Source organism: Phoxinus phoxinus (assembly GCF_949152265.1).
Source record: "Phoxinus phoxinus genome assembly, chromosome: 13".
Classification (NCBI taxonomy): Eukaryota; Metazoa; Chordata; class Actinopteri; order Cypriniformes; family Leuciscidae; genus Phoxinus; species Phoxinus phoxinus.
In genome coordinates, this window is record NC_136888.1 from 11,099,223 (window position 1) to 11,126,722 (window position 27,500).

Here is a 27,500-nt window from a genome sequence, read left to right on the forward strand (position 1 = left end):
CGACCTCGGGTGGCTAGAATGACAACTTTCCTTTCCTATACTTCACGTGGGCTCATCAACAAAACTGCCGTATCCGCTGCTCGGCCATCGCTCCTTGGATCTAGCGCCTTCACAGAAATGAACAACTAAAACGACTCCTTTAGTTCAAAAGCTAAAAACATACACGCGCATCAGCGTGGGGAAAAAAGGACCACTTCCCTTTAGTCAGAGGTTTGTGAGCGTTGACGCTGCAAAATCTGGGAGTCGGCTCCACCAAGGCACAGAAGATCCAGTCAGCAGCAACACCAAGGGAAAAGATTCGCAAGCCAGTCCACTTCAGCGCACGGCACGTCCATCCGCCCAGAGCGTTGGTTTCCTTCCTGTCGGTAAGAGTTCTAGCCTCCTTTTATTCGGAATGGTCTGAACAGCTGGCAAATTAGATCGCTGATTGTAAACGGGGTTCTACAGGTGTCTCAATTAGTGTTTGTTGTTGCAGTTTGTGAAAGAGGGGAACCAGTACTATCAAATGTCCAGCAACATCACAGCAAACAATATAATAAACCAATCCACAGCAAACCACAAGAAAAGAAAAATCACAGCAAACAAATATAAAAGTTAAGAAAAAGATCGCTATATCAATCAATAACAATTCCCAAATTAAAGTAAGGTTAACCATCAATCACACTGCTCCACTTATTATATATTATATGACACTCCTCCCCCCTTTAAAAGTTGTCGTCCCGACAAAGTCTTAGTGTCCATACCTGTCCGGAGGCCTACCCCTATTTTGTCTCTGGGACCTACGCAGGGGTGATCTGTCTCCTGGCTCAGGTCTCACAATAGGGACTATTGGGTCATCGGCCACTGAAACTGCAGGAGGAGCACATGCTATGGGCACAAAGGTCAGAGGTAACAAAGGCCCAGCATACAAGGCATTCGAAAGATTGGGGTTCACCGTTTCAGTCTCTGGGGCTTGTTGAGGCTCCTCAGGGGGGTTGAAAAGGCAAGGCCTTAGGTGATTACGATGAATTGTCCTGATGGGGCCTTCTTTTCCTTCAGGCTTTATCTGAAAAACTGGCAGGCCTGGACGTAGTTGGTCAATAACCACATAAAGTTGGGGCTGCCAGTGAGGTGCCAACTTTCCTTGTTCTCTGCGGCGGAAGTTACGCAAGAGCACTCGCTCTCCGGGCAACAAGGGGAGGTTTTTTGTTTTCTGATCATACCTGACCTTGTCCCGCATTCTGCTTTCTCTGGTTTTTGCTGCCACCTGTCTGTAGACTCTCTGTAGGGTCTGGTTATGTTGGTGAACCCAACCCTCCAAATCTTGTCTTTGAGTCAATGGTGGCGCACCGACAGCCGTTTCCACTGGCAGGCGGGCGTGTCGACCAAACATGACAAAGTGTGGGGTCAGTCCAATGGTCTCATGAGGGGTGTTGTTATACATCTGCAGGAGAGTCGGCAAGTGATCTGGCCACCGTACTTGGTCTTCTGGACTCAGTGTTCCTAAAAGGGACAGAACAGTCTTGTTAAACCTTTCACAGGCCCCATTTCCTTGGGGCGCCAAAGGGCACGTGTCGTAGTGGCTGCTGTCTGGTCTTTTGTAGGGACCGCCCATCTGTACTTTGAGAAAAGGTCAGTTATTACCAACAGATAAGGATAAGTGTCACCATGCCTACCAAGAGACAAATAGTCAATTGAAACCGTTTCCAAAGGGTATGATGCAAGAATAGGCACCAAGGGTGCCCTTACCTCTGGTCCTCTTTTCTGTTGGGTGCAAATTGTACATTTGGATGCCCACTCTTGCAAGTCCGCCCCCATCCCGGGCCAGTAAAGTGGCCTGAGGCATTGTGATACTTCTCCCACAACTTATGTGTCTTGTCTTTGGGAACCACAATTTGGTAGAGGCTCAACCCTGTATGCCGCTCTTGGGCCCTCCGCTGCAACACACCCTCCTGGATGTATAGTCGACTCCATTCCCTTAAGAGGCGTTTCGTTGCAGGCAGGCACGCTTTCCTCTCCTCGGCTCCTGGAAAACAATTTTGACCCACCCAACCCTTCATTTGGGCCACCGTCTGGTCTTTCTACTGCCAATCCTTCCAATTGTCTTCTGCTTCTGTGCTGGCCTCTGACTCCACCACTGCTGTCTCCACTTGGGCCTGTCGGTCGGATCCTGTTTCCAGTGGTAACCTGGACAAAACATCAGCATTACGATTTGAAGCACCAGGGCGATACTTAAGTTCAAAGTCAAAATTCGACAGCTGTGCTGCCCACCGCTGTTCACCGCTGGCCCCCAAGTGTGCCGTGTTCAGGTGGACAAGGGGGTTATTATCTGTAAAGGCCAGGAATTTATTACCCCACAAATAGTCTTTAAACTTTTCGGTGACAGCCCATTTAAGGGCTAGAAACTCCAGTTTGAAAGAACTATAGTTTTGGTCGTTCCTCTCGGTGGGGTTAAGGCTCCTGCTGGCATAAGCTACAACTCTCTCTCTGCCATCTTGCAGCTGTGCCAACACAGCCCCCAAACCTCCCAGACTGGCATCAGTGTAAAGGTGTAAAGGTTTTGAGAAGTCTGCATATGCCAAGATTGGGGCACTCACCAGAGCAGTCTTCAGAGAATCGAATGCCATCTGGCAGTCTGGGGTCCAGTCGATGGCAGTATTTCCTCTCCGCATACCAGCAGAACCTACTAGGAGAGCATTCAGGGGTGCTGCTATTTTAGAAAAGCCTTTCACAAATCTCCTGTAGTACCCCACAAACCCAAGGAATGATCGTACCTGCTTAATGGTAGAGGGGGTGGGCCAGTTCTCAACAACAACTGTCTTTTCGGGGTCTGTGGAAATTCCATCACGAGAAATGACATGGCCAAGGTAGGTGACTTTCCTCTGGAACAGGCTGCATTTATGGGGCTGCAACTTTAAGCCATGGGCTTTCAGCTTCTCAAAAACCTGCTCCAGGTGATTGATGTGGGTGTCAAAGTCTGGGGAGTATACAACAACATCATCCAAGTAGATCAGGAGAGAGTTGTGGACTTGCCCGCCCAGACACCGCTGCATCAGGCGTTGAAATGTTGCAGGTGCATTACAGAGGCCAAAGGGCATCCTCTGGAACTCGTACAAGCCCAGGGGTGTAGTGAATGCAGTCTTCTCTCGATCCTTCGGGTCCACATCTACTTGCCAATATCCACTGGCTAGGTCAAGGGTAGAATACCAAGCAGCTTGCTTGAGGCTTGTGAGGGATTCTTCTATCCTTGGCAAGGGATAGGCATCTTTGTGGGTTAGGGCGTTCAGCTTCCTGTAATCAACGCAAAAGCGCCAGGATCCATCCTTCTTCTTCACAAGGACAATTGGTGCTGCCCAAGGGCTGGAGCTTTCCTTTATGACATCATTATTCAGCATGTTTTTCAGGAGTTCCCTCAATTCAGGGTAAAGGCTTGATGGAACTGGCCTGTAGCGCTCCCTGCTGGGCGGCGCAGAACCTGTTGGTATGGAATGGAGGACTGCATTGGTCTGGCCAAAGTCCTCATCACCTGCTGCAAAGATGTCTCCCCATCGCTGCAACAGTGAGTCCATCTTCTGTTGCTGGTCTGTTGTTAAGCCATCACCTTTCAGCAGGTTGACAGGATGCTGGTCTCTTGTGCTGATGTGGTTGGTCTGCACATCCACTTCCACCACACCTGGGTCTAAAGTCTTCAACACAAGGTCCTTTTCCCCTCGAATCTGCCTTGGGTCAACCTGGAAGACATTAGCAAGGGGGCGGCGTTGAGGTATCAATATGGGGTAAGGATTGAGGTTACGTACCCTTATAGGGAGGCGTCCGTTCACCACAGTGGTAACAGTCCGGGCCACCTGCCACTCGTCATCTCTTTCTGGGCCCTCCACCAAAGCACAACAATCTGACCTTGTTTTTGCGCCATAGAGGTGTGTCCACAGCACCACCTCACTGTTAGGAGGCAAATAGACTGGGTCTTGGCGGGTTAACCTGGCCACTCCAATCTGTCCATCGGATGATTCGTCCTGTGAAACTTTTTGATAGACATCAAAAGCACGCTCCCATTCCCCCTTTGCTTCATGTGACATAGCTGCACCAAAGACAGTCAGGCCAGGGTGAACTCCCTGAAACGGCTCTTTCCAGCAATGTGAAATGACATTCATCCCTAGGATACCTCTTTCAGCACTCAGGCACTTGTCCTTTACAATGATAACCCCTTTACCTGGCACTGTGACTCCTCCCACTGAGAAATCTAAGATGGCGTAGCCAGTATATGGGATCTGTAGTCCATTAGCTGCTTTTAGAGAAAGCCAGTGCATATCTTGTGAGCTTCGCTTCTGCTCTCCACTCAGCCATTTCTGGAAGAAAGTTTCACTGAACAGTGTAACTTGTGAGCCTGTATCAAGCAAGCAGGGCAATTTCACTCCCGCAACAACAACTTCAACTCCTGGACACGTCCCCACCAGGGATGGTTTGTCCGTTTGGTTTCCCTGGTCCCCCTCCCCAACCACCTGGCTCTCAGTGGTTGGGGCTATTAGTTTAACTGCCTCCTCCCCTGTTGACAGTACCTCTGGATGTGACCAGCCTTCCCACAGCCTCTGCAGATTGGTTTGCCCCGGTCGTCCCATTCCAAAGCCTGGTGACGCCTGGGGGAGGCAGTATAGCGGCCTTCCCGAACAGCCCCCCTAGGGGATAAGGGCGGGTCTCTATGAACCACAGTCTGAGGAGAGAGTTGGCGTTTAATCTCGTCAGTTAGGGTTTCTTTAAGAACAAAAAGTTGGTCTGTAATTTCTTTTCTGAGTTCGGCTCTTACTGTCTCCCTCCACTCTTCTAGGCTAGGTGCAACCATGGATTGGTTTGGCTGTGGCACGGAGATACGTGAATCACGGACAGGCTCCATCTTCAGCTCAGCTTCTAATGCTCTCACTTCGCTACACACCTCAGTAAAGGACAATGTAGGTTTTCTACGCACCTGCCTTTGAAGTTCCTGTTGCACCACACCAGGCCTCAAGCCCAGGACAAGCTGGTCCCTAATAGTCATCTCATCCTGGGCAGAGCCCACTGGTTCCTGCTCCCTCCATGTGGAGAATAGTTCCCGGAGACGGAGAATGAAAGCAGAAACGGTTTCCTCTTCCTGTTGGTGACATTTAAAGAATTGTGCCCGAAGCTGGGCTATTGGTGTTATACGCCCATACAGCCTCTTTAACTCGCTCAGCATGTCTACACTTGTTAAGCGTCTTCCTGGATTCAGTAGCCTCATCTCTCTTTTTGCCTCACCCTCAAGTGCCCCATATATAAAGTCAACTTTCTGTTCCTCGTTCAACCCTTGTGCCCTCAGCATAGCTTGTACCTGCCCACTCCATTCAGAAAAACTCATTTTGCTTGAGTCACCATTAAACCTTGGGATCCATGGGACCCCCATAAACCAAGGCATCATCATTGCATTTATTACAGGCTGACTAAGTGGAACATTTTCCAGCCTGGCCCCAGTGCCTTGCGACACACTACACTCTGGACCTTCAGGCTGTCCTTCATTTTCATCTGCCATTCTACACTGTGTGGTGTGGAAAGGGAAACCCCGCCGACTGCGCCACTAATGTAACAGATTTGTAGTCTGTTAATTTTAAATAAATCTAAAATTTAGATTTAGATTCCCGGCCACAACAACACAGTGAGAAAGACACAAGAAATATATAAAAATAGTACTTTATTATTTTTATAAATTAAGTTAGAATGACAATATTAAAATGACATCTCAAGAGACAAGGGAGACAATAAAACCATGGATTGTCCAATGTTCAATGTCCCAGGGTGAAACAATACCCAAGTCCAGTCCAGTCTGGAGTCAGCTCCGTGTTTCCCCTGTCGCCGGCACCGAATATCTTGCTTCAGCGGGGCTTCGAATAGTCTATTCCAACTCCAGGACCAGGAATTCCGTGGTGTCGCTCTGCGTCTGTCAGTGGAGAAATCGTAACATCAATGGGCAGCCTGCTCGTAGCCGGCACTTCAAAACGACCTCGGGTGGCTAGAATGACAACTTTCCTTTCCTATACTTCACGTGGGCTCATCAACAAAACTGCCGTATCCGCTGCTCGGCCATCGCTCCCTGGATCTAGCGCCTTCACAGAAATGAACAACTAAAACGACTCCTTTAGTTCAAAAGCTAAAAACATACACGCGCATCAGCGTGGGGAAAAAATGGACCACTTCCCTTTAGTCAGAGGTTTGTGAGCGTTGACGCTGCAAAGTCTGGGAGTCGGCTCCACCAAGGCACAGATCCAGTCAGCAGCAACACCAAGGGAAAAGATTCGCAAGCTAGTCCACTGAGCGCCCAGAGCGTTGGTTTCCTTCCTGTCGGTAAGAGATCTAGCCTCCTTTTATTCGGAATGGTCTGAACAGCTGGCAAATTAGATCGCTGATTGTAAACGGGGTTCTACAGGTGTCTCAATTAGTGTTTGTTGTTGCAGTTTGTGAAAGAGGGGAACCAGTACTATCAAATGTTCAGCAACATCACAGCAAACAATATAATAAACCAATCCACAGCAAACCACAAGAAAAGAAAAATCACAGCAAACAAATATAAAAGTTAAGAAAAAGATCGCTATATCAATCAATAACAATTCCCAAATTAAAGTAAGGTTAACCATCAATCACACTGCTCCACTTATTTTATATTATATGACATACACCCGACGCAGAAGTATAAATCAGCCTTTATTTATCCGAACCATACCTTAGGAAGCTGCTGAAGATATACCTTCTTATGTGCGGTGTTACCTGGTGCTGTCCATGTCGATGGTGCTGAATTTGTTGATATCGATGGCTCGAGAATCAATTATTCTCTCGTGCAGGGGCTGCTTCACTGCATTATGTGAGAAAGCTTCTCATAAAAGCTTCTTTATAAATTAAGCAATTCAGAAATAGTTGAAATTGCATTTATTAGTGTTAGGGGGGTAACAGTTATAAGACCTGAGACCAGATATGATGAAAGAAGACCAGGAGTCGTGAAGTTCAATCAAAAAGATAAAAATTTACTGAAGAATAGTTTGCAGTTTCATTGGTAGAGCGGGCGTCAAAGTCTCACGAGGAGGTCGCAAGCCAACTCTACCTTAAACAAAATAATACACCAATTATACCATTTTGCAAGGGCAAGCATCGCATCATCATACATCTGATTGGCTAAGAGAATATAGAACCATAAACAATTTCACACATGTGAGCAGATAAAAGGTGCCTATCGCCATTAGTTAGGATAGCTGTCGCCAATCCTTAGATTTAGGTCTTGTGGTGACCTCGCAGGTTAGAGGAGAGCGCCTTTGCGTCTGTGTGTTGTTGTCCTCAATGGTCAGAACCTACGTAGAAAGTCAAACACACACACACAGAACACCACCAAATAACATCGCCAAGGCCGAAGAGTGCTTGAGCTTCGTATTATCAGTTAGCCAAAACATTGCTCCTCAGGAAGAAAGGCAGAGAAATGGCATTGCTCTCTAGAGAAAATATGCATGAAAGAATACATTTAATACAACACATGTATTCAAAAGAAAAATATAATTTCACAAGCACACAACAAATATAAAAATGATTATGTGATAATGCATATATTTGATTATTGATTTGTATAAAAGTAATGTAAGCATTCAAAAGGATATAGAATGAAATATATATATAACTGACTGAAGAGACAAGGGATTTTGACCAACCCTTCATTAGGACTTGTGGGATATTCTAAAAAATAATCCAAACTATAATAGCCTAGCCAACATATTTTAAAATCGTATCATATATTGCTGCCACAATAACCATTAATTTTTTTTACATGCTTTCTTCTCTTTCCCATTTTTTTGTTCGCTGAGGTGGAGCTGCGATTAAATATTGTTCTTGTAAATACTTTCCAGCATTTCAGTAATAAAAGTGTACATCTTACGTACGGTGCTCGGCAGTGATCAAAAAGTATTTAAACAGTGAGTTTTGAATATCTTCTTGTAAACTCGGAGATGTGGATTCGGACGGCAATTAAATCACCACACGACCTGTTTGTCAAAAAACAGTAGGTAATTTAGGCAGGGATTTTTACGCGGGTGGTGAGAAAAAAACACTGACATTATGGATTCAGACGGCAATAAAATACCATACGAGCCCATGAGAAACAATTAGCGTCCGAATATGACTTAACTGACAGCTTTCACTGGCATTTGATAGCGGACGGTGCCGTCTTTTTAGCACAACCATATAGTTTGAGCAAACTCCCCACTTATAATATATAAATATACAATTTATTAAATTGTATATCTTTATACAATCTAAAAGTTCACCTTTATTTATCTAAAGGTTTATACAATTTATTTCAAAGCAGCTTCACAGTAGAAAACAGGACAATGACGATCAATGATGCAAACTTCATCAAATATGAGAGGAGTTCAAATTCTGCTGTAAAGCTACTCTACAAAGTCAAAAGTGTCATTATTCAGCTTAGGTCAGTTCATTAACTGTTCAGTGACAATTATGAAATTAGTTAAATCCAGCTATAAAGCAGCTCTACAGAAGACATTTGTCATTCACATTGAGTAAATGTTGCAAAATTTATCAGTTATGAAACCTTACCCAGTCATAACAAACTGCTTTTTATCAGACAGTCATTGAACAGGAAGATGGAGAACTTGTTGATCATTTCCTCATTTCAAGAGTTCTGTGGTGGTACCATTGCACAGTGATGGTATCAGATGGTTGTAAAATTGATATGGTAACACTTTATTTCAATCCACTTTAGACATTCTACTAACAGTAAGTAACTTTGCAACTACAACTAGCAGTTGTCAACTGTCAACATATGTCAACTAGCAGCATCTGCTAATGCTTTATGCTTAATGCTTTATTAACCAAAAGACATTCTACTGACTATAAGTGACTTTGCAACTACAATTCAACTTATTGTACTAACACCTAACCTAACAGTCTACTAATACTCCAATGAGAGTTAGTGACTTGTAGTTGCAAATTAACGCGGGGTAGTTGACGTGTAGTTGTAAAGTTACTTGTAGTAGTACTTGTAGTTAGTCGAATGTCTGAAGTGGGCTGTCAAAATAAAGTGTATCCATTGGGGTATTGATACATACATTGATACATAGTTTTGGATACAATTATTCATTTATTTTATTTTAATATATATTCATTTTCACTCTCTTTTTCTAATCACATTTTTGTCTCTGTAGTGTCTAGAGGAGTTGAATTTAAGCATGAATCCTCGGGGTGATGGCTGGACACAAGCACTAGCAAGTCTTCTGTCTGCTTGTCCCCTGCTCTCCACTCTTTCCCTGCAAGCCTGTGGCCTCTCTGCACGTTTCCTCCAGCAACACCGTCTCCTATTAGCCAATGCCATGGCCAGTAAGTACACTGTCAGAAACATCTGATCTGAAGTGGTTAGACAATCAAATGAAAGCAAAGTAGTTTTATGTTGTTTCTGTAATGCTGTATTGTGCTCTCCAGGCACCGGGAATATGCGGACCGTGTGCCTCTCCCATAATGCACTGGGCTCCACTGGTTTTGAGCTTGTGTTGAAGACTTTACCGATGCAGTTTCTTACGCACCTTCAGCTTTCTGCGGTCTGTAGAGGTCCATCCGACCAGCCTGCCATGGAGATCTTTACTAAACTCCTTACACAGGTACACTGACTCCTTGTCCAAAGTTTTTCAAAAATGTATAAAGGTTTCCACAAATATTAAGCAGCTCAATCTTTTTCAACATTGATAATAATAGCCCTTTTCACACATACAGTCTTTACTGATAAATGACCGTTAAAAGATTGAGTGTGAGTGTGACCTTTTCAAAAATACCAGTAAATTGGTTCTGACAATTTACCAGTAAGTACGAGAAGTTGTAACATTATAGTATATTCCTGGTATGATGCTATGTGTGAATAAAGAATCTGCTTTGGGACAATCATAAAGTTCTTATGGAGATGATGCCATTACTCCGCGCTATTTACAGTAAGCTTCTATGTAAATATGCGCTATGCAAACATCTTTGACCATTACGCCTCGTCTTGCTGCTTTTCAAGTGTGTCACTTCTGTTTGAGACCCTGTCTTCTTTTATGGCAAGCCAAAAGAGTCAGACTTACACTATAGATGAATCGCGTTTACATCCAAAAATTCAAATTTTATGGCGTTTAAGACAGATTTAGCGGTCAAATATGCTGTCTTCATTCCAAACGCTGTAAAAAATAAAACATGCACGTTTTCCACGTTTTATATGGGTATTTGACTTCACTATCTTCCTGTAACATTGTATAGCTATGTCAATAATATTGACTAAATGTTTGTGTTTGGCTTCCAGGGTGACTGTCCACTCACACACTTAAATCTGGCTGGAAATGGCCTTACGGACCACAGCGTCCTCTTGCTCGCTAGGTGAATATTTCAACTCTTCTATTACTGTACCGAAATGTCAATGCATCATTTATATCCTTATTTCAGTTTTCAGCCCCTTTACAATAATATTTATTATTATTGTAAATATTACATATTTATAATATATTCTCAATAATGATCATTGGGTTTTTTTAGGTGTCTTCCTGTTTGTCCTTCCCTGGTGTCTTTAGACCTGTCTGCCAACCCTTCAGTGACCTCAGTCGGTCTTCAAAGTCTCCTTAACGCCCTAATGGAGGCCCAGCGACCTTTGACCCATCTCAACCTTCAAGGTATTTTCTTTTCCCCAGGTGCTTTTTAGGGATATTCAGGTTTGATTTCTATTATTTTGGCTGTTCGGAGGCATAATGTACAGTAGCAAAGTTCGTTCACAAAGGAAGGAGGAGCCGGGAACCGGCGAACATTTAACCTAAAACTTTAATTATAAAAATATAGCTGCAAGCAGCAATTAATGGGGTTCAGGCACTTTAAGGCCTTTGTGTAAAGCATATGTGTAAAATTTTGTGTTCTTTGTGAAGAATTTTCGGAGCCTGATGAAGTCGGTATAAATATGTTTAATACTACAAAATATGCCCGATGTTACAGTTACTGCACTTGCCGCACAGAACAAAGGAGAACATCCCAATTGTGTGAAGGGATTTGTAGAAACTGTGGTTCCTAATTATTGTGATACAACATTTTAGGATGAAAAGACAAACATTTCAGGTGAATGATAATCCACTTCTTACCTCCGAGACTGTTATGATCTATATGACCTTATTTTGTTATTGCTTATCATTATTGCTGATCAATGTTGTTTTGCTATATTATTGTAATATTTACCATTATATAATCAGAGGAGTATAGAAAAGTTTATGAAATTGTCACTTCACAATTTAATAGCAAAATATATAGAGATGTGTAGCGTTTAATCGGTGTTTAAGCAAACCTTCCTAAGGAAAGGACCAGAAGACATTGCAATTACTAAATAATATTTTGACAGACTTAAAGTTCCAGATCTATACCTGTGATTTTATTATTTCAGTTATTTTGCCTGTAATGTAAGTAAACATGTGCAAACAATATACTTATAAACAATATAACTATATGTTAATTACATTTACTTACAAATTCCACTGTATAAAGCAATATGTGCATCAGTGTGTATACAACAGCCATAGCAAGATTTGTATCAGCTTATCTACAGCATCATAGGGATGTAGAAACTTCTAATATAAAGGCTGCATATACTTTTCTACAGGCTCTCTGTGAGAAAGTTGGTCCTTTCCTTGTAAACAGAACCTTGGACATCACGAAAAAATTGCTGGGCTCTATTTGGTTGTTGGCAAACCAAGAGAGCTTCAGGGGTGTTGCAGACCGGTGTGATATGTCAAAAGGAACCCTTCATTATATTTTTTCGGAGATTTGCAAGGTCCTTAATTGTACACTGAGTAACCAATACATTCAATGGTCCATAGAGGATGAGTTTGCAAACCTGGCAAATAGCTTTCAGGACAAAACTGGCTTTCCTGGAGTCATTGGAGCAATCGATGGCACACACATTCCCATCCTAGCACCCACATTCCATAGAAACAGTTACAGAAACCCTTACATAGGCCCTACAGGGCTGTTTTGACTGTACCGACTGGTCTGTTTTTCAAGACTCATCCAACAACATTGATGAACAGACTGATGCAGTATGCAGTTACAATCTCTTTCTGTGTGGACAGTGTGATCCCAACTAAGACAGTTGTTTCCTATCCTAATAATAAGCCCTGGATATCCAGAGAACTGAAACATCTGTTAAGGGAAAAGAGGACTGTTTTCAATAGTGGTGATACAATTGCATATGCTGAAATTAGAAAGGTTGTACGAGCTGAAATAGTAAAGGCTAAACTTCAGAATAAAAGGAAAATTGAGTCTAAATTCAGTGAGTCTGATCTCCAATCTGTGTGGAATGGAATGAAGCTTATGACAGGTCTACACAAAGGTACTAGCACTGTATCATTAAATGGTTTTGATTCTGATGAGCATCTAGCAAATTAATTAAATAGTTTTTATATGAGATTTTCTAACAGTGATTTTAGTGAAAAAACAAGTCATATGTGTGATGATTTGGTCAGTGATTGTACTTCAGATTTTTATATTGATGTATCTAAGGTCAAATCATTACTTAAACAAACTAATGTCAGGAAAAGTCCTGGCCCGGACAACATCAGTGGTCAAGTCCTCAAGTCTTGTGCTGGCCAGTTAAGTGAGATCTTTAAAGTGATTTCACTTCAGACGCAAACAGTCCCAAAGATCTGGAAACACTCTACAATTATTCCTGTAGCTAAGTGTAAGAACCCCAAGGTCTTAAATGACTTTCGACCTGTAGCTCTCACCTCATTGGTGATGAAGACTTTTGAGAAGTTGGTTAAGCAGGAGCTATTGAAGCTGGTAGAGGAGCAGTTAGACCCTCTCCAGTTTGCTTACAGGGCTGGCAGAGGTGTTGAGGAGGCAATACTTGCATTGTTAAATTCCCTTTATCAACATCTGGAATCCTCAAAAACTCATGCGAGGCTCCTTTTTATCGACTTCTCTTCAGCATTTAATACCATTCAGCCCTTTTTGTTGGATGAGAAACTTCAGTCTCTTTTTAACCTGAACTCTAATTTAATTGGCTGGATATTGGGTTTTCTGTTGAACAGGTCGCAGTGTGTTTGGGTAAATGGTGTTTTATCCTCAAAAGCCCTAACCTCCACAGGCTCTCCTCAGGGCTGTGTTCTTTCACCATTGCCTTTTATTTTATATACAAATGACTGTAGGAGCAAGTATGAGAATAGGCACTGCGTGAAATTTGCAGATGACACTGTTATAGTGAGCCTTTTGAATAATGATGAGGATGGGCATGGCCCTGTAGTTGATGATTTTATTGCGTGGTGTGAAAATTTGTATCGGTCTATCAACGTTTCCAAGACAAAGGATATGATTATTGATTTTCGTAGATTACAGCACAATGTTTCACAAACTGGTATTCAGAACATGAATGTTGAGACAGTAGATGAATACAAATATTTAGGAACCATCATTGACAGCAAACTATCTTTTGAGAGCAACACGGTTGCTGTCTGTAAAAAGGCTCAGCAGAGACTTTTCTTCTTGAGGAAGATGAAATCATTCAGTGTGTGTAGGACTCTGATGACTTTGTTTTACCAGTGTTTTATTTAATCAGTTTTGACATTTTGTATTGTGGTGCGGTACAGTGGCCTTTCAATGATCAACAAGCGTAAGCTATCTAGGCTGGTAAATGTTGCGTCTAAGGTGGTTGGGGTACAGCTACCACAGCTGCAAAATATATATGACAAACGGGTCCGAGGGAAGGCTAACCAAATTTTAAATTGCTCTGATCACCCACTTTTTGGGGAGTTTAATTTGCTCCCCTCTGGTCGCCGTTTTAGGATACCCATGTTAAGAACCAAACGTGCCAGGGATTCTTTTATTCCTGTGGCTATTAGGAACCTGAATTCCCTTAAGTGATATTTTATGGATTTAAAAAAAAAATGTTTGTGTGTTGACGTGTGTGTCTTGTTTTGTGTCTACAATGATGTTGGCATCTGGTGGTGCTTTATTTTGTTTTTTTGTTTTTAGATATCCTGCTGCACACTACATTTCCTTTCTAGGATAAATAAAGTGAAACTTGAAACTTGAACTTGATATACAGGAAAGGACATGCAAGTGACTTTAACATTATACTTATACTTTAGTATTTAAATATTATTTTTTGCTACTATGTAATGCAAAGTATTGAAAATCTAAATAAAGCTCTGTATACACTTGCATTTTTTGCAACACTACAATTGTGTGCCATCGGGTAATCAAAAGATCTACACACACTTGCAATCTTCACACCTACTTGAACAGTTGGGCAAAATACAGGAAATAAGTAAGTACAAGTACAAGTGCAAAGAAGTGTGGGTATTTGGAAAGGCCCAATGTCTCCTTCACCTACTTGTGCACATTGCACACAGATTTAAATTGTATTGGCTGAAGGGGATGTCATATGATAATACAAAAATATATATTTTTGGAGTTGAATATAATTATTGCATTTTAAATGCAATTTTCTATGTGCCATTTATAAATGATGATGTCCCATAGAGGGTTAAATTTTTTATTTAAATATACTTGACTTGTACGGACAGAAAAGTATATTCTATTGGAATACATACTCAAATCTTTAAAGTAAAAGAACAGCATAGAAGTCTTTTGTAAGAGTAAAAATGTCTTTACTGTCACTTGTGATCAATTTAATGCGTCCTTGCTAAATAATATTAATTATATATTGACCCCAAACTGTTTTATTGCAAACATCTAAACATCAAATTTTACATTATGCTTTATCACTGCCTGATTTTTAGAGGCATGAAAATATATTTTTCTCACAGGATTGTTGCTATAGTGAAAAGGTGTCTTCATCCTCTCATAAAGAAGTGCACTTGTGTGGTCACACAATGTAAGACATCATTCAGAAATACCATCATCTAATCGGGCATGGCACTTTAATCACCGGTTCTGCCATTCGGAGAGAACCGAAGTGTGTATGGAAATCTTTAAATAGCTTTTATAAACAATTGTTGTTCCATGTGGTCTTACTATATTAAACAAATCATTTTCATTGTCATTAAATCATATATCATTAAAATGTATGTATTCATATTCAACAGTTCATGAGCATATATCCATATGTCATGATGCAGTTTTGCTCCTGGAAAATCTTGAATATCAGGGTTGAGAATGGCGCTAGTGTTTATTTCCAGGCATGGTAAAATCATGTAAAATAATGAAATCATGGGGAGGGGAATTTAAAGTACAAAATAGTATAGTCAGTTGAGGGAAGGTGTTTCTATGGCTAAAATATGATTTTTTTTATCTTTATACAATTTAAAAATTCACCTTTATTTATCTAAAGCTTTATACAATTTATTTCAAAGCAGCTTCACAGTAGAAAACAGGACAATGATGATCAATGATGCAAATTTCATCAAATATGAGAGGAGTTCAAATTCTGCTGTAAAGCTACTCTACAAAGTCAAAAGTGTCATTATTCAGCTTAGGTCAGTTCATTAACTGTTCAGTGACAATTATGAAATGAGTTAAATTCAGCTATAAAGCAGCTCTACAGAAGACATTTGTCATTCACTTTGAGTAAATGTTGCACAATTTATCAGTTATGAAACCTTACCCAGTCATATCAAACTGCTTTTTATCAGACAGTCATTGAACAGGAAGATAGAGAACTTGTTGATCATTTCCTCATTTCAAGAGTTCTGTGGTGGTAACATTGCACAGTCATAGTATCAGATGGTTGTAAAATTGATATGGTAACACTTTATTTCAATCCACTTTAGACATTCTACTAACAGTAAGTAACTTTGCAACTACATGTCAACTAGCAGCATCTGCTAATGCTTTATTTTGATGCTCCCCAAAAGACATTCTACTGACTATAAGTGACTTCGCAACTACAATTCAACTTATTGTACTAACACCTAACCTAACAGTCTACTAATACTCCAATGAGAGTTAGTGACTTGTAGTTGCAAATTAACGCGAGGTAGTTGACGTGTAGTTGTAAAGTTACTTGTAGTAGTACTTGTAGTTAGTCGAATGTCTGAAGTGGGCTGTCAAAATAAAGTGTATCCTTTGGGGTATTGATACATACATTGATACGTAGTTTTGTATACTATTATTATTATTATATTTTTTATATAAATTTTCACTCTTTTTCTAATCACATTTTTGTCTCTGTAGTGTCTAGAGGAGTTGAATTTAAGCATGAATCCTCGGGGTGATGGCTGGACACAAGCACTAGCAAGTCTTCTGTCTGCTTGTCCCCTGCTCTCCACTCTTTCCCTGCAAGCTTGTGGCCTCTCTGCACGTTTCCTCCAGCAACACCGTCTCCTATTAGCCAATGCCATGGCCAGTAAGTGCACTGTCAGAAACATCTGATCTGAAGTGGTTAGAACTCTGTTTGACAATCAAATGAAAGCAAAGTAGTTTTATGTTGTTTCTGTAATGCTGTATTGTGCTCTCCAGGCACCGGGAATATGCGGACGGTTTGCCTCTCCCATAATGCACTGGGCTTCACTGGTTTTGAGGTTGTGTTGAAGACTTTACCGATGCAGTTTCTTACGCACCTTCAGCTTTCTGCGGTCTGTAGAGGTCCATCCGACCAGCCTGCCATGGAGATCTTTTCTAAACTCCTTACACAGGTACACTGACTCCTTGTCCAAAGTTTTTCAAATAGTTTCCACAAATATTAAGCAGCTCAATCTTTTTCAACATTTATAAAAATAGCCCTTTTCACACATACAGTCTTTACTGATAAATGACCGTTACAGTTTTTCTCAGTCGCTTTGGTGCATTTCTCACATGACTATTTACATTTGCACAACAGTTAATGCAGTTCTCAAAACAATTAGTACAAACTGCAAAACCTAGTTGATAACCTGCAAAAGCGTGTCACTTGCTCAAAATGGATAGCTCATTCCTCAAAAGCAAGTATTCATTTCAATGAAAGTGTCATTGTCATCAAGATGAAAAGTCTTGACACCATTGCTTATGAACAAGATAGTCAAATGGCTTTGTCATGTTTTCATTATGACAGTTAACTCTGTAAATGTTTTCCAATGCAAAAAAGTCAGATATTGGTGACACTACCTGAAAATGCTCAAGACGGCACTATATACTATTTGCACAGCCATTTGAAAAATACACTAAAGTTACACATTACTGTATTTAGTGAGGTAACTGAGTACAAGACACTGAATGTTTCACATTTTTACTGTATATGCTCTTTGCAATTCTAATTTGTTCACAGCATTGTGCAAAATAAAAAATACACCCTTATTTACAACAAACATAAACTCCCTTTGGGTAGAGCTGTGCACAACTGTAAACAATATTGCAGTACATATTGGAACTGAACACACAACATACATATAGTACTGTAATCATTCATGCACATCCAGACGTTCCTCTCTGTCTGGCCACATAATTTCATCTGCATCACAGCGACTATCATCTCTTGCAATGCAATCCAAAACAACAACATGCTTGCTCAGATGGTCTCCAGTTAGAGCCCTCTCATTCTCAGGGATTATGTCCCTGTAAAGAGTGTCTAACAAAGTCAGCAGATGTTGTGTGTTGTATGGAGCAAGAAGGGGGATATGCCATTTATACACACCTGTTCTCCCGACAAAATGTTTGAATAATTTAATTTACAGTGGTTCTCCCAACATTTCTCTCACCCTCACCCTCACGCTCACCATCACCATCACCATCACCCTCACCCTCACGCTCACGCTCACGCTCACCCTCACCCACACCCTCACCCTCACCCTCACCCTCACCCTCACCCTCACGCTCACGCTCACGCTCACCCGCACCATCACCATCACCATCACCCTCACGCTCACGCTCACGCTCACGCTCACCATCACCATCACCCTCACCCTCACCCTCACCCTCACCCTCACCCTCACCCACACCCTCACCCTCACCCTCACCCTCACCCACACCCTCACCCTCACCCTCACCCACACCCTCACCCACACCCTCACCCTCACCCTCACCCTCACCCTCACCCTCACCCGCACCCTCACCATCACCCTCACCATCACCCTCACGTTCACGCTCACCATCACCATCACCATCACCCTCACCCACACCCTCACCCTCACCCACACGCTCACCCGCACCCGCACCCTCACCCGCACCCTCACCCGCACCCTCACCCTCACCCTCACCCTCACCCACACCCTCACCCTCACCATCACCATCACCCTCACCCTCACCCTCACCCTCAACATCACCCTCACCCTCACCCACACCCTCACCCTCACCCTCACCCTCACCCTCACCCTCAACATCACCCGCACCCTCACCCTCACCCACACCCTCACCCTCACCCACACCCTCACCCGCACCCTCACCCACACCCTCACCCACACCGTCACCCTCACCCTCACCCGCACCCTCACCCTCACCGTCACCCTCACCCTCACCGTCACCCTCACCCTCACCCTCACCGTCACCCTCACCCTCACCCTCACCCTCACCCTCAACGTCACCCTCACCCTCACCCTCACCGTCACCCTCACCCTCAACATCACCCGCACCCTCACCCTCACCCTCACCCGCACCCTCACCCACACCCTCACCCACACCATCACCGTCACCCTCACCATCACCCTCACCCGCACCCTCACCATCACCCTCACCCTCACCGTCACCCTCACCATCAACATCACCATCACCCTCACGCTCACCCGCACCCTCACCGTCACCCTCACCCTCACCCTCACCCTCACCCTCACCCTCACCCTCACCCTCACCACTCTTCCACGAGGCTGGCCTTCCATTTCTGTGTCACAGTATTGTAGAAAGGGTACATACTATGTCCTGCTTGGTTCATATATGCTTGTAAAGTGGGGGTTTATGGGATTCAGCTCTGACAGTGATTGTAGAGAAGTTGCTTATCATTGGTTGCAACTAATGCTTCACACGCCCCTTCGCGTCAGTGAAAGTTGAGATTCACCTAAGATAAATTGTTCAATTTAGGAGACATTTTCAAAAATGATTTTAAAAAATTTGTAAAATTGGCTTGACAGATTTTGACAACTAGTTCAACATTTTTGTATGTAATGACTCAAGCGATGAAAGGAGGACTATTAGTTTTATATGGAATGACTATTCAGCATTCACAAGTATAATTAATTTTGACTGACATGACATAAGCAAATGATAATGTTATAAAACAGCAGAGAGTTGTATGAAAGCAATTGATGCATGTCCAAAAGCATTTGCAATTTGTTGGAAGGAATGAGAAACTGCTACTATGATGTGCACAAATGACTAAATGTTGTGAACTAACTGTTGTGCAAATGTAAATAGTGATGTGAGAAATGCACCAAAGCGACTGAGAAAAACTGTAAAAGATCGAGTGTGAGTGTGACCTTTTCAAAAATACCAGTAAATTGGTTCTGACAATTTACCAGTAAGTATGCGAAGTTGTAACATTATAGTATATTCCTGGTATGATGCTATGTGTAAACAAAGAATCTGCTTTGGCATAATCATAAAGTTCTTATGGAGATGATGCCATTACTCCGCGCTATTTACAGTAAGCTTCTATGTAAATATGCGCTATGCAAACATCTTTGACCATTACGCCGCGTCTTGCTGCTTTTCAACTGTGTCACTTTTGTTTGAGACCCTGTCTTCTTTTATGGCAAGCCAAAAGAGTCAGAATTACGCTATAGATGAATCGCGTTTACATCCAAAAATTCTAATTTTATGGCGTTTAAGACCGATTTAGCGGTCAAATATGCTGTCTTCATTCCAAACGCTGTAAAAAATAAATAAAACATGCACAAATCCACGTAAATAAATAACTGGACACTAAATACTGGGTTAAACTGATGTAATTTAATAAACTTTAATTTTAAGCTACAAATAATCATTATAGTAATCCATTTTAGACCTAACACAGTTGGAACAGAGGGACAAGTTGGACGTTAATGGGATAATTAACCCAAAAATGAAAAATATATTTTGAAGAAACAGCAAATGGTTGATGGGCATAGTATTTTTTACACACACTATGGAAGTCAATGGGGTCCATCAACTGTTAGGTTACCTATATTCTTCAAAATATCATCTTTTGTGTTCGGCAGAAGAAATAAATTAATATAGGTTTGGAACATATTGAGGGTGAGTAAATGATGACAGAGTTTTCATTTTTGAGTTCTCTTTCATCATCTCGTGTTCGAGATCCACCTATGGGAAGGGCATCTGTACCTGACCTCTGCAGAAGCATCCAATTGCACCAAGTCTGGCTAGACAGACAAAAGCGCGCAGCCAATGCCAGGTAAGGCCCCGCCCCCTTACCTAGGGGCATATAACGCCTGCAAGCACTGCTATTCTCCAGTTGACATTCGCTTCTCGCGATCTCTGCACTGACACAGTTCGGTTGGATTACGCTGCTCACTTTCGTGTCTTCAGGAGGACATATCGCCTGATCAGCCTCCGTCAGAATTGACAGTCGTATTTTCAGCCTTTCTGCTGTGTTCTGCATTCGGAGCCGCCCGCGGTCTCGCCGTTTTCACCTGCTCCTCCTTCCACGGCTGCCTGCCACGGATTTTTCCGAGTTCTTCTCCGGAATGTCGCTGTCTAAACCTGCCGCTTCTCCGGGGAACAGCCTATCACGGGCCTGCCCGGCCGCGTGTGGTGCGCTCATCGCCGCTAAGGACCTTCACCCGTTCTGTGTGGTCTGCTTGGGCCTTAAACACGCTCAAGAAGCCTTGGAGAACCCGGAAAATTGCAGTCACTGCCTTATTCTGCCCAAGAAGCTTTTACGACGTTGTCTGAAAGTTGCAGCGACCCAGTGCTCCGAGCTCAACCTTTCTGACTCGGATGGGGGAGACGGTGACGACGACGCGCTACCGGGGGACTCCCGGGGCGCCACCTCACTCATTTGGGCTGACCAGCCCAATCCCGCATTTCCCGAAGAGGACATCTAAGCGGGCAACCTCACGCTCGTCGAGGAACCGGCCGGTTCCGGCGATGGGGATGACGCGGCCCTTCTTGGGATCTCAGAGGACGAGGAGGCCATCCCGCCCTCTGGCTTTCCCCAGGCAAGCGCCCACACGGCCTTGCCTCAGTCCATCCCCCTGGAAGTTTGTGAGCGAGCGGCCGCTCGCCTCAACATGGAATGGCCGGCTCCACAGAGCGCCACCGACCAGGAGAGGGATATTTACGACGGGAAAGTGCTGGGACCCCCTCCCGGTCCGAGAAAACAACTCTTCCCCGTCCTTCCAGCGTGCGCGAAGCACATGAGGCACAATTGGAGCGACCCCCTCGACTTCAAACACGGTCTCACGGGTCTTGAGGTGAAGGACATGGCAGCTCATGGTATGGGTGACCCCCCCGCTATCAAGCCTTCCATCGCCAGGCACCTTAACCCCGCTCAGGGAGGGCTGCTCACTCCCCCGAAGCCAGTCTTGCCCAACAAGATGGACCGTTTTTCTGCCTCAGTTCACCAGGCCGCATACAAATCCTCGGCCTTGGCTGTCAGGGCCCTGAACGTCTCTTCACTCCTCTCTGCTTACCAGGTGGAGATTTTGGACGAATTAGGGCAACAGCTGGAAAAGGGAACTCCTTCTCTAACCTTGTGGAAGGAGATCCTCACGGTGAACGACCTCGTCCTCCGTAACGCTCGGCAGGCCGTCCAAGCCTGCGGGCGCTCTATGGCGCTTTCTGTGGTGGGAGAGCGCGCGCTCTGGCTTAACCTGTCGGGCCTTCCTGACAGTGAGAAGCGGCGCATCGCGGGCGCGTCGGTGGAGCCCGGCCGGGCTCTCTTCGGCCCCGCCGTCGCGTTGATGCAACAACGGTGTGACGACAAAAAGGAGGATGAGGCCTTCAAGTTATGCCTTCCTAGGAAGGCGGCCCCCCGCCAGGCACCCCCTGGGCGTTTGCCTAACCCACCTGCCATGGGACGACATTTCCACCAGGGCAAGGAAAGGCCCCGCAACAGACCCCCCGCCCCACGGCAGAATAACCCACCGCCTGCTAAGCACTGGGGAAAATCTACTCCCGCCGTGGCTGGAAGACCATCTAAGTTAGATGATCTAACCCTACCCCCACCGACTCAAAACGCAAGCGGCCTGCCTGATGTTCGGCCAATGGGGGCATCGAGTCCACTTTCACGGGCTACGAGCCCTTTGGACTCGCTTCATGTCCAAGAACCCCTGTCCAAAAGACGCAGGGTCTCCCGCGAGGCTGCCCAGCCCATGTGTTTGGTGAACGTTGTGTGTTCCCCCCTCACGTTCGAGGGGTCTGTTGTGAGGAAAAGTCGAAAAGCAGTGTCACCACACCGCACACATTCACTTCCCCTCACCAAATTATTAAAGGCTTTGGCCCCAGTGTTCCCCCAACACAAAACACACAACAAAAAAAACACAATAAAACAAACGAATCAAATGAATTCGTTACGGAGAGAGGATCTCTCTCCGCAGAGAGAGTTCATCTCCCTGCAGAGAGAGAAAATCTTTCTAAACCCCGGCATGTCACCCCTAGTTCGTCCACTAGAGGGCGTCATTGCATCACAAATGAGTCAGCTGGGCTTACACAGCCCTGCTTCGGCTCGGGTGGGAACACTCGCGAGTCACGAATGGGCTTGGCAAGCTGTTTCAGCTCCCGAGTGGGTGATACGTACTATAATGCAGGGCTACAGACTGCAGTTTGCAATGAAACCCCCACATTTCAACGGCGTTCTCTCTTCACACACGGAAGAGAACGCTTCACACATTCTGAAAGAGGAAATATCCTCCCTCCTAAACAAGGAAGCTATTCAGGTGGTGCCCCCCAGTCTGATGAATCAGGGATTTTATTCTCGTTATTTCCTGGTCCCAAAGAAGGACGGCTCTCTCCGCCCTATCTTGGACCTTCGTGTGTTGAACAAACATTTGAGGAAATACAATTTCAGTATGCTAACTCATGGCTCGCCATAAAACAGAACGACTGGTTCACATCGGTAGACCTGAAAGATGCTTTCTTCCATATAAGCATTTATCCGCCACACAGGAAGTTTCTTCGTTTCGCCTACCAAGGCATATGTTACGAATTCACAGTTCTGCCGTTTGGGCTCAGTCTAAGCCCTCGCAGTTTCTGTCTGTGTGCGGAGGCGGGTTTAGCACCCATGAGAATGTCTGGTCTGAGGATTCTGACATACATAGACGATTGGCTCATAATAGCCGAATCGAAAGAGAACGTGTTGCAGGACACCTGCCGTGTGCTCGCGCACATCACATCTCTCGGGTTCAGAGTGAATGTGAGCAAGAGCAATTTTACACCCAGTCAGAATGTCATTTTCCTGGGCTTGGAGTTGAACTCAGTTTCCATGCGAGCGCGTCTCTCTCAAGAGCACGTTCTCTCTCTAATGAACTGTCTATCGCAGTTCAGAGAGGGGGTGAGAGTGCAATATCGCACATGCCTCAGGCTGCAGGGTCTTATGGCTTCATATGGCTCTCAGAATGAGAGCGTTCATGAAATGGGTTTTGTCACTACATTTCAGCCCAATTCGCGATCTTTGCTGCTCTATAATAGTGACGCGCGCCAGCTCGGCAGCCGTGCGACACTGGAAGAGCGCAGACTTTTACGCACAGGGAACCCCTCTGGGGACGGTTATGATGCGGAAAGTTGTGACGACAGATGCGTCCTTAACAGGCTGGGGTGCCACCCAGGAGGGCAGAATGGTGAACGGTCTGTGGCCGAGCAGACTACGTTCAGCGCACATAAATTATTTAGAGCTTTTGACCATTTGGAAAGCTCTGAATCATTTTCTGCCTCGCCTGCAGGGACATCATGTTCTTGTACGCTGCGACAATACCACGGCTGTGGCTTATATCAACCGTCAGGGCGGCGTGCGCTCGTCGAAACTTCACGCTCTAGCTTACAAGCTTTTGGTGTGGAGCAGACGGGTTTTCCTGTCGTTACGCGCGACTCATGTTCCGGGCATTCTGAACAGAGGCGCGGATCTTCTATCAAGGGGAAACCCAATCTACGAAGATTGGCGCCTTTACCCCCAGATAGTGGATATGTTATGGATGAGATTCGGACAGGCAACCGTAGATCTATTCGCCTCGTGCGAAAACTACCATTGTCCTATGTTCTTCTCGCTAAAGGACGTGGACGCACCCCTCGGGGTAGATGCACTGGCCCACCCATGGCCCAGAGTGCTGCTGTATGCTTTTCCTCCCCTGTGCTTGATAATTCCAAAACTGGCCAGGGTGAGAGAGCAGAGCCTGTCTCTCATTCTGATAGCACCCAGGTGGCCCAAGGCACCGTGGCTGGCGGAGATAATCCCTCTGTTATATGCAGAGCCGTGGCGCCTCCCCCCACGCACGGACCTATTGTCCCAAGCGAACGGGGAGATTTACCACCCACACCCGGACAGGGTGGCTCTCTGGGCCTGGCCCGTGAGAGGACGAACCTAAACGCACTGGGGCTTTCGCCGCGTGTGATTGCTACTATACAGAATGCCAGGGCCGTTTCTACACGGTCCTTATATGGCTGTAAGTGGCAAGTGTTCGAAGGGTTGTGCGATGGGCGTGGTCTCACATCTTATCAGTGCTCAGTTCCTGATATTTTGTTTCTCCTTCAAGACCTCATGGAAAAATGGAGGTCTTTTTCCACCATTAAGGTCTACCTGGCTGCGATTTCGGCCTGTCATGTGGGCTTTGAGGGCTCAACAGTCGGGCAGCATCCTCTAATCCGCAGATTTATGAAGGGTGCCCGTCGCTCTTTGCCAGTCGTCAGGAGAACTGTTCCTGAGTGGGACCTCTCCATGGTGCTGGAGGCTCTGTCTCAACATCGTTTTGAGCCTCTGGGAAGTATTTTCCTTAAGCTGCTGTCCTTCAAGACAGTTTTGCTCTTGGCCTTGGCATCAGCTAAACGTGTCAGTGAGCTACATGCACTCTCGGTTCATCCCTCGTGCACTAAATTCTCTCTTAGTGGAGATAAGGTTTCCCTTAAGCCTAATCCGGCCTTCATGCCGAATTGCTTCCCTGCGTTCACTTCGGAGGTGTTGGAGCTGTCCGGTTTTCACCCTCCACCGTTTTCCTCCCCGGAGGATCAGAGGCTAAATGCTCTGTGTCCTGTCCGTGCTTTACAGAGATATATGACCAGGACCAGTGCGTTCCGGAAGAGCGACCAGCTCTTTATCTCATAGGCGCCCCCTCACAAAGGGAGTCCCATATCTAAGCAACGCCTCTCACATTGGCTTGTGAATGCTATAGCTGTGGCTTATAAATCAAAGGGAGTGCAGCCCCCAGGGGGCATCAGAGCTCATTCCACGAGGGGCTTAGCCGCCTCTTGGGCTTTGTTTAGGGGAGTGTCACTGCAGGACATCTGCTCCGCTGCCAGTTGGGCTTCTCCTCATACCTTTGTGCGTTACTACCGGCTGGATGTCACCAGAATTTCGGTAGCACATTCGGTTTTAGGGGTGGGGTCTTCTTAGCCCTTCCCTGTAACCCCGTTGGAAGTAACGAATAAGGAGTGAATGGGCCGGCAGGCCATGCACATTCCTGTCACCAAGCACATATTTCCATTCCTTCCTGGGTGTATATATGCACATTGGTGTTGCTGGGGTTATTACCACATATATGTTTCATGTCCTGCATGTGCACAGCAGTTATGTGTGTGCGTCAGGATTGCAGGTTCATGATTATGGGACGTGTCAGGCACCGCCCCCCTGGGGCGACCGTCCTTCTCTGGCTTTCAGAACCTCACTGTGAGTGTATTGGGCAATCGGGGAGCTGTCCATGTCTCTCCCATAGGTGGATCTCGAACACGAGATGATGAAAGAGAACAATAGGTTACTATCGTAACCCCGGTTCTCTGAAACATCGAGTGGAGAGATCCACCAGCTTTGCCCCGCTTGCCGCACGAGAAGCGAATATACTTACTGGAGAATAGCAGCGCTTGCAGGCGTTATATGCCCCTAGGTAAGGGGGCGGGGCCTTACCTGGCATTGGCTGCGCACTTCTGTCTGTCTAGCCAGACTTGGTGCAATTGGATGCTTCTGCAGAGGTCAGGTACGGATGCCCTTCCCATAGGTGGATCTCTCCACTCGATGTTTCAGAGAACCGGGTTACGGTAGTAACCTATTGTTTTCAAACCTGCACCCATGCATTGTGCATTTTGCTTCACGCATGCATAGTAACGTCTGGCAGAAAAAATATTATAAAATAAAGTCTGTTTTATACGGGTATTTCACTTCACTATCTTCCTGTAACATTGTATAGCTATATAAATAATATTGACTAAATGTTTGTGTTTGGCTTCCAGGGTGACTGTCCACTCACACACTTAAATCTGGCTGGAAATGGCCTTACGGACCACAGCGTCCTCTTGCTCGCTAGGTGAATATTTCAACTCTTCTATTACTGTCCCGTAATGTCAATGCATCATTTATATCCTTATTTCAGTTTTCAGCCCCTTTACAATAATATTTATTATTATTGTAAATATTACATATTTATAATATATTCTTAATAATGATCATTGGTTGTTTTTAGGTGTCTTCCTGTTTGTCCTTCCCTGGTGTCTTTAGACCTGTCTGCCAACCCTTCAGTGACCTCAGTCGGTCTTCAAAGTCTCCTTAACGCCCTAATGGAGGCCCAGCGACCTTTGACCCATCTCAACCTTCAAGGTATTTTCTTTTCCCCAGGTGCTTTTTAGGGATATTCAGGTTTGATTTCTATTATTTTGGCTGTTCGGAGGCATAATGTAGCAAAGTTCGTTCACAAAGGAAGGAGGAGCCGGGAACCGGCGAACATTTAACCTAAAACTTTAATTATAAAAATATAGCTGCAAGCAGCAATTAATGGGGTTCAGGCACTTTAAGGCCTTTAAGCATATGTGTAAAAAGGTATTATGTTTTATTTAGAAGCATGTAATCACTTAGATCATAGATGGAAAAGAGCATTTATAGCCAATACAGGCAGTTTACTTGTTTCTCCTTTGTAACAGTTAAAGCGCCAGCCCGATGTCCTTAAAAGTTTCCATGCTTATCATGTGACGCAGGTGCACACCAAATTTCATGAAGTTCTATGCAAATCAGGCAGAAAGAGAGCCATTTTCAGCCATTTAATGTGATTTGCCATAGAAACACAGCTTTTTAACAGCTATAGCCCCACCTATGGGCAGATCTACATAAAAGTTTGCATGCTGCTTTTTATGCTTTTGGTTAGACTTGACCATGCCTATTTTCTAAATGGCCCTGCTATAGCTATATTTGAGATACGCGAATGTCCTCAAAGGCAGTCTTGGTCCCTTGGACAGAGACACAGCATGGCAATTTTCAAGTGAATCATACTTAGGGTTGCGTAGTTATAGCCATTACGTTTTTTTCCATGTTAAAGCATCATGACATATGGATATATGCTCAGGAACTGTTGAATATGAATACATACATTTTAATGATATATGATTTAATGACAGAATGAACTCTTACATATGTGTGCCAACTTTGGTGAAATTTCGGATTATTTCCTTGTAATAATCATTCATTATTACAAGGAAAA

General features: G+C 44.4%; 1 protein-coding gene across 1 annotated transcript in view; it reads left to right on the forward strand.

The window, feature by feature from the left end:
• LOC307009799 (tonsoku-like protein) overlaps positions 1–27,500 on the forward strand; it is a 117,951-nt gene that overhangs the window by 31,113 nt on the left and 59,338 nt on the right. The window contains exons 6-13 of the mRNA XM_079633889.1: positions 9,180–9,351; positions 9,454–9,629; positions 10,301–10,374; positions 10,531–10,664; positions 16,165–16,336; positions 16,450–16,625; positions 26,263–26,336; positions 26,493–26,626. Of these exons, the coding sequence (XP_079490015.1) occupies positions 9,180–9,220 (41 nt within the window). The 3' untranslated portion in view covers positions 9,221–9,351; positions 9,454–9,629; positions 10,301–10,374; ... (3 more) ...; positions 26,263–26,336; positions 26,493–26,626. The remainder of the gene's footprint in view (positions 1–9,179; positions 9,352–9,453; positions 9,630–10,300; positions 10,375–10,530; positions 10,665–16,164; positions 16,337–16,449; positions 16,626–26,262; positions 26,337–26,492; positions 26,627–27,500) is intronic.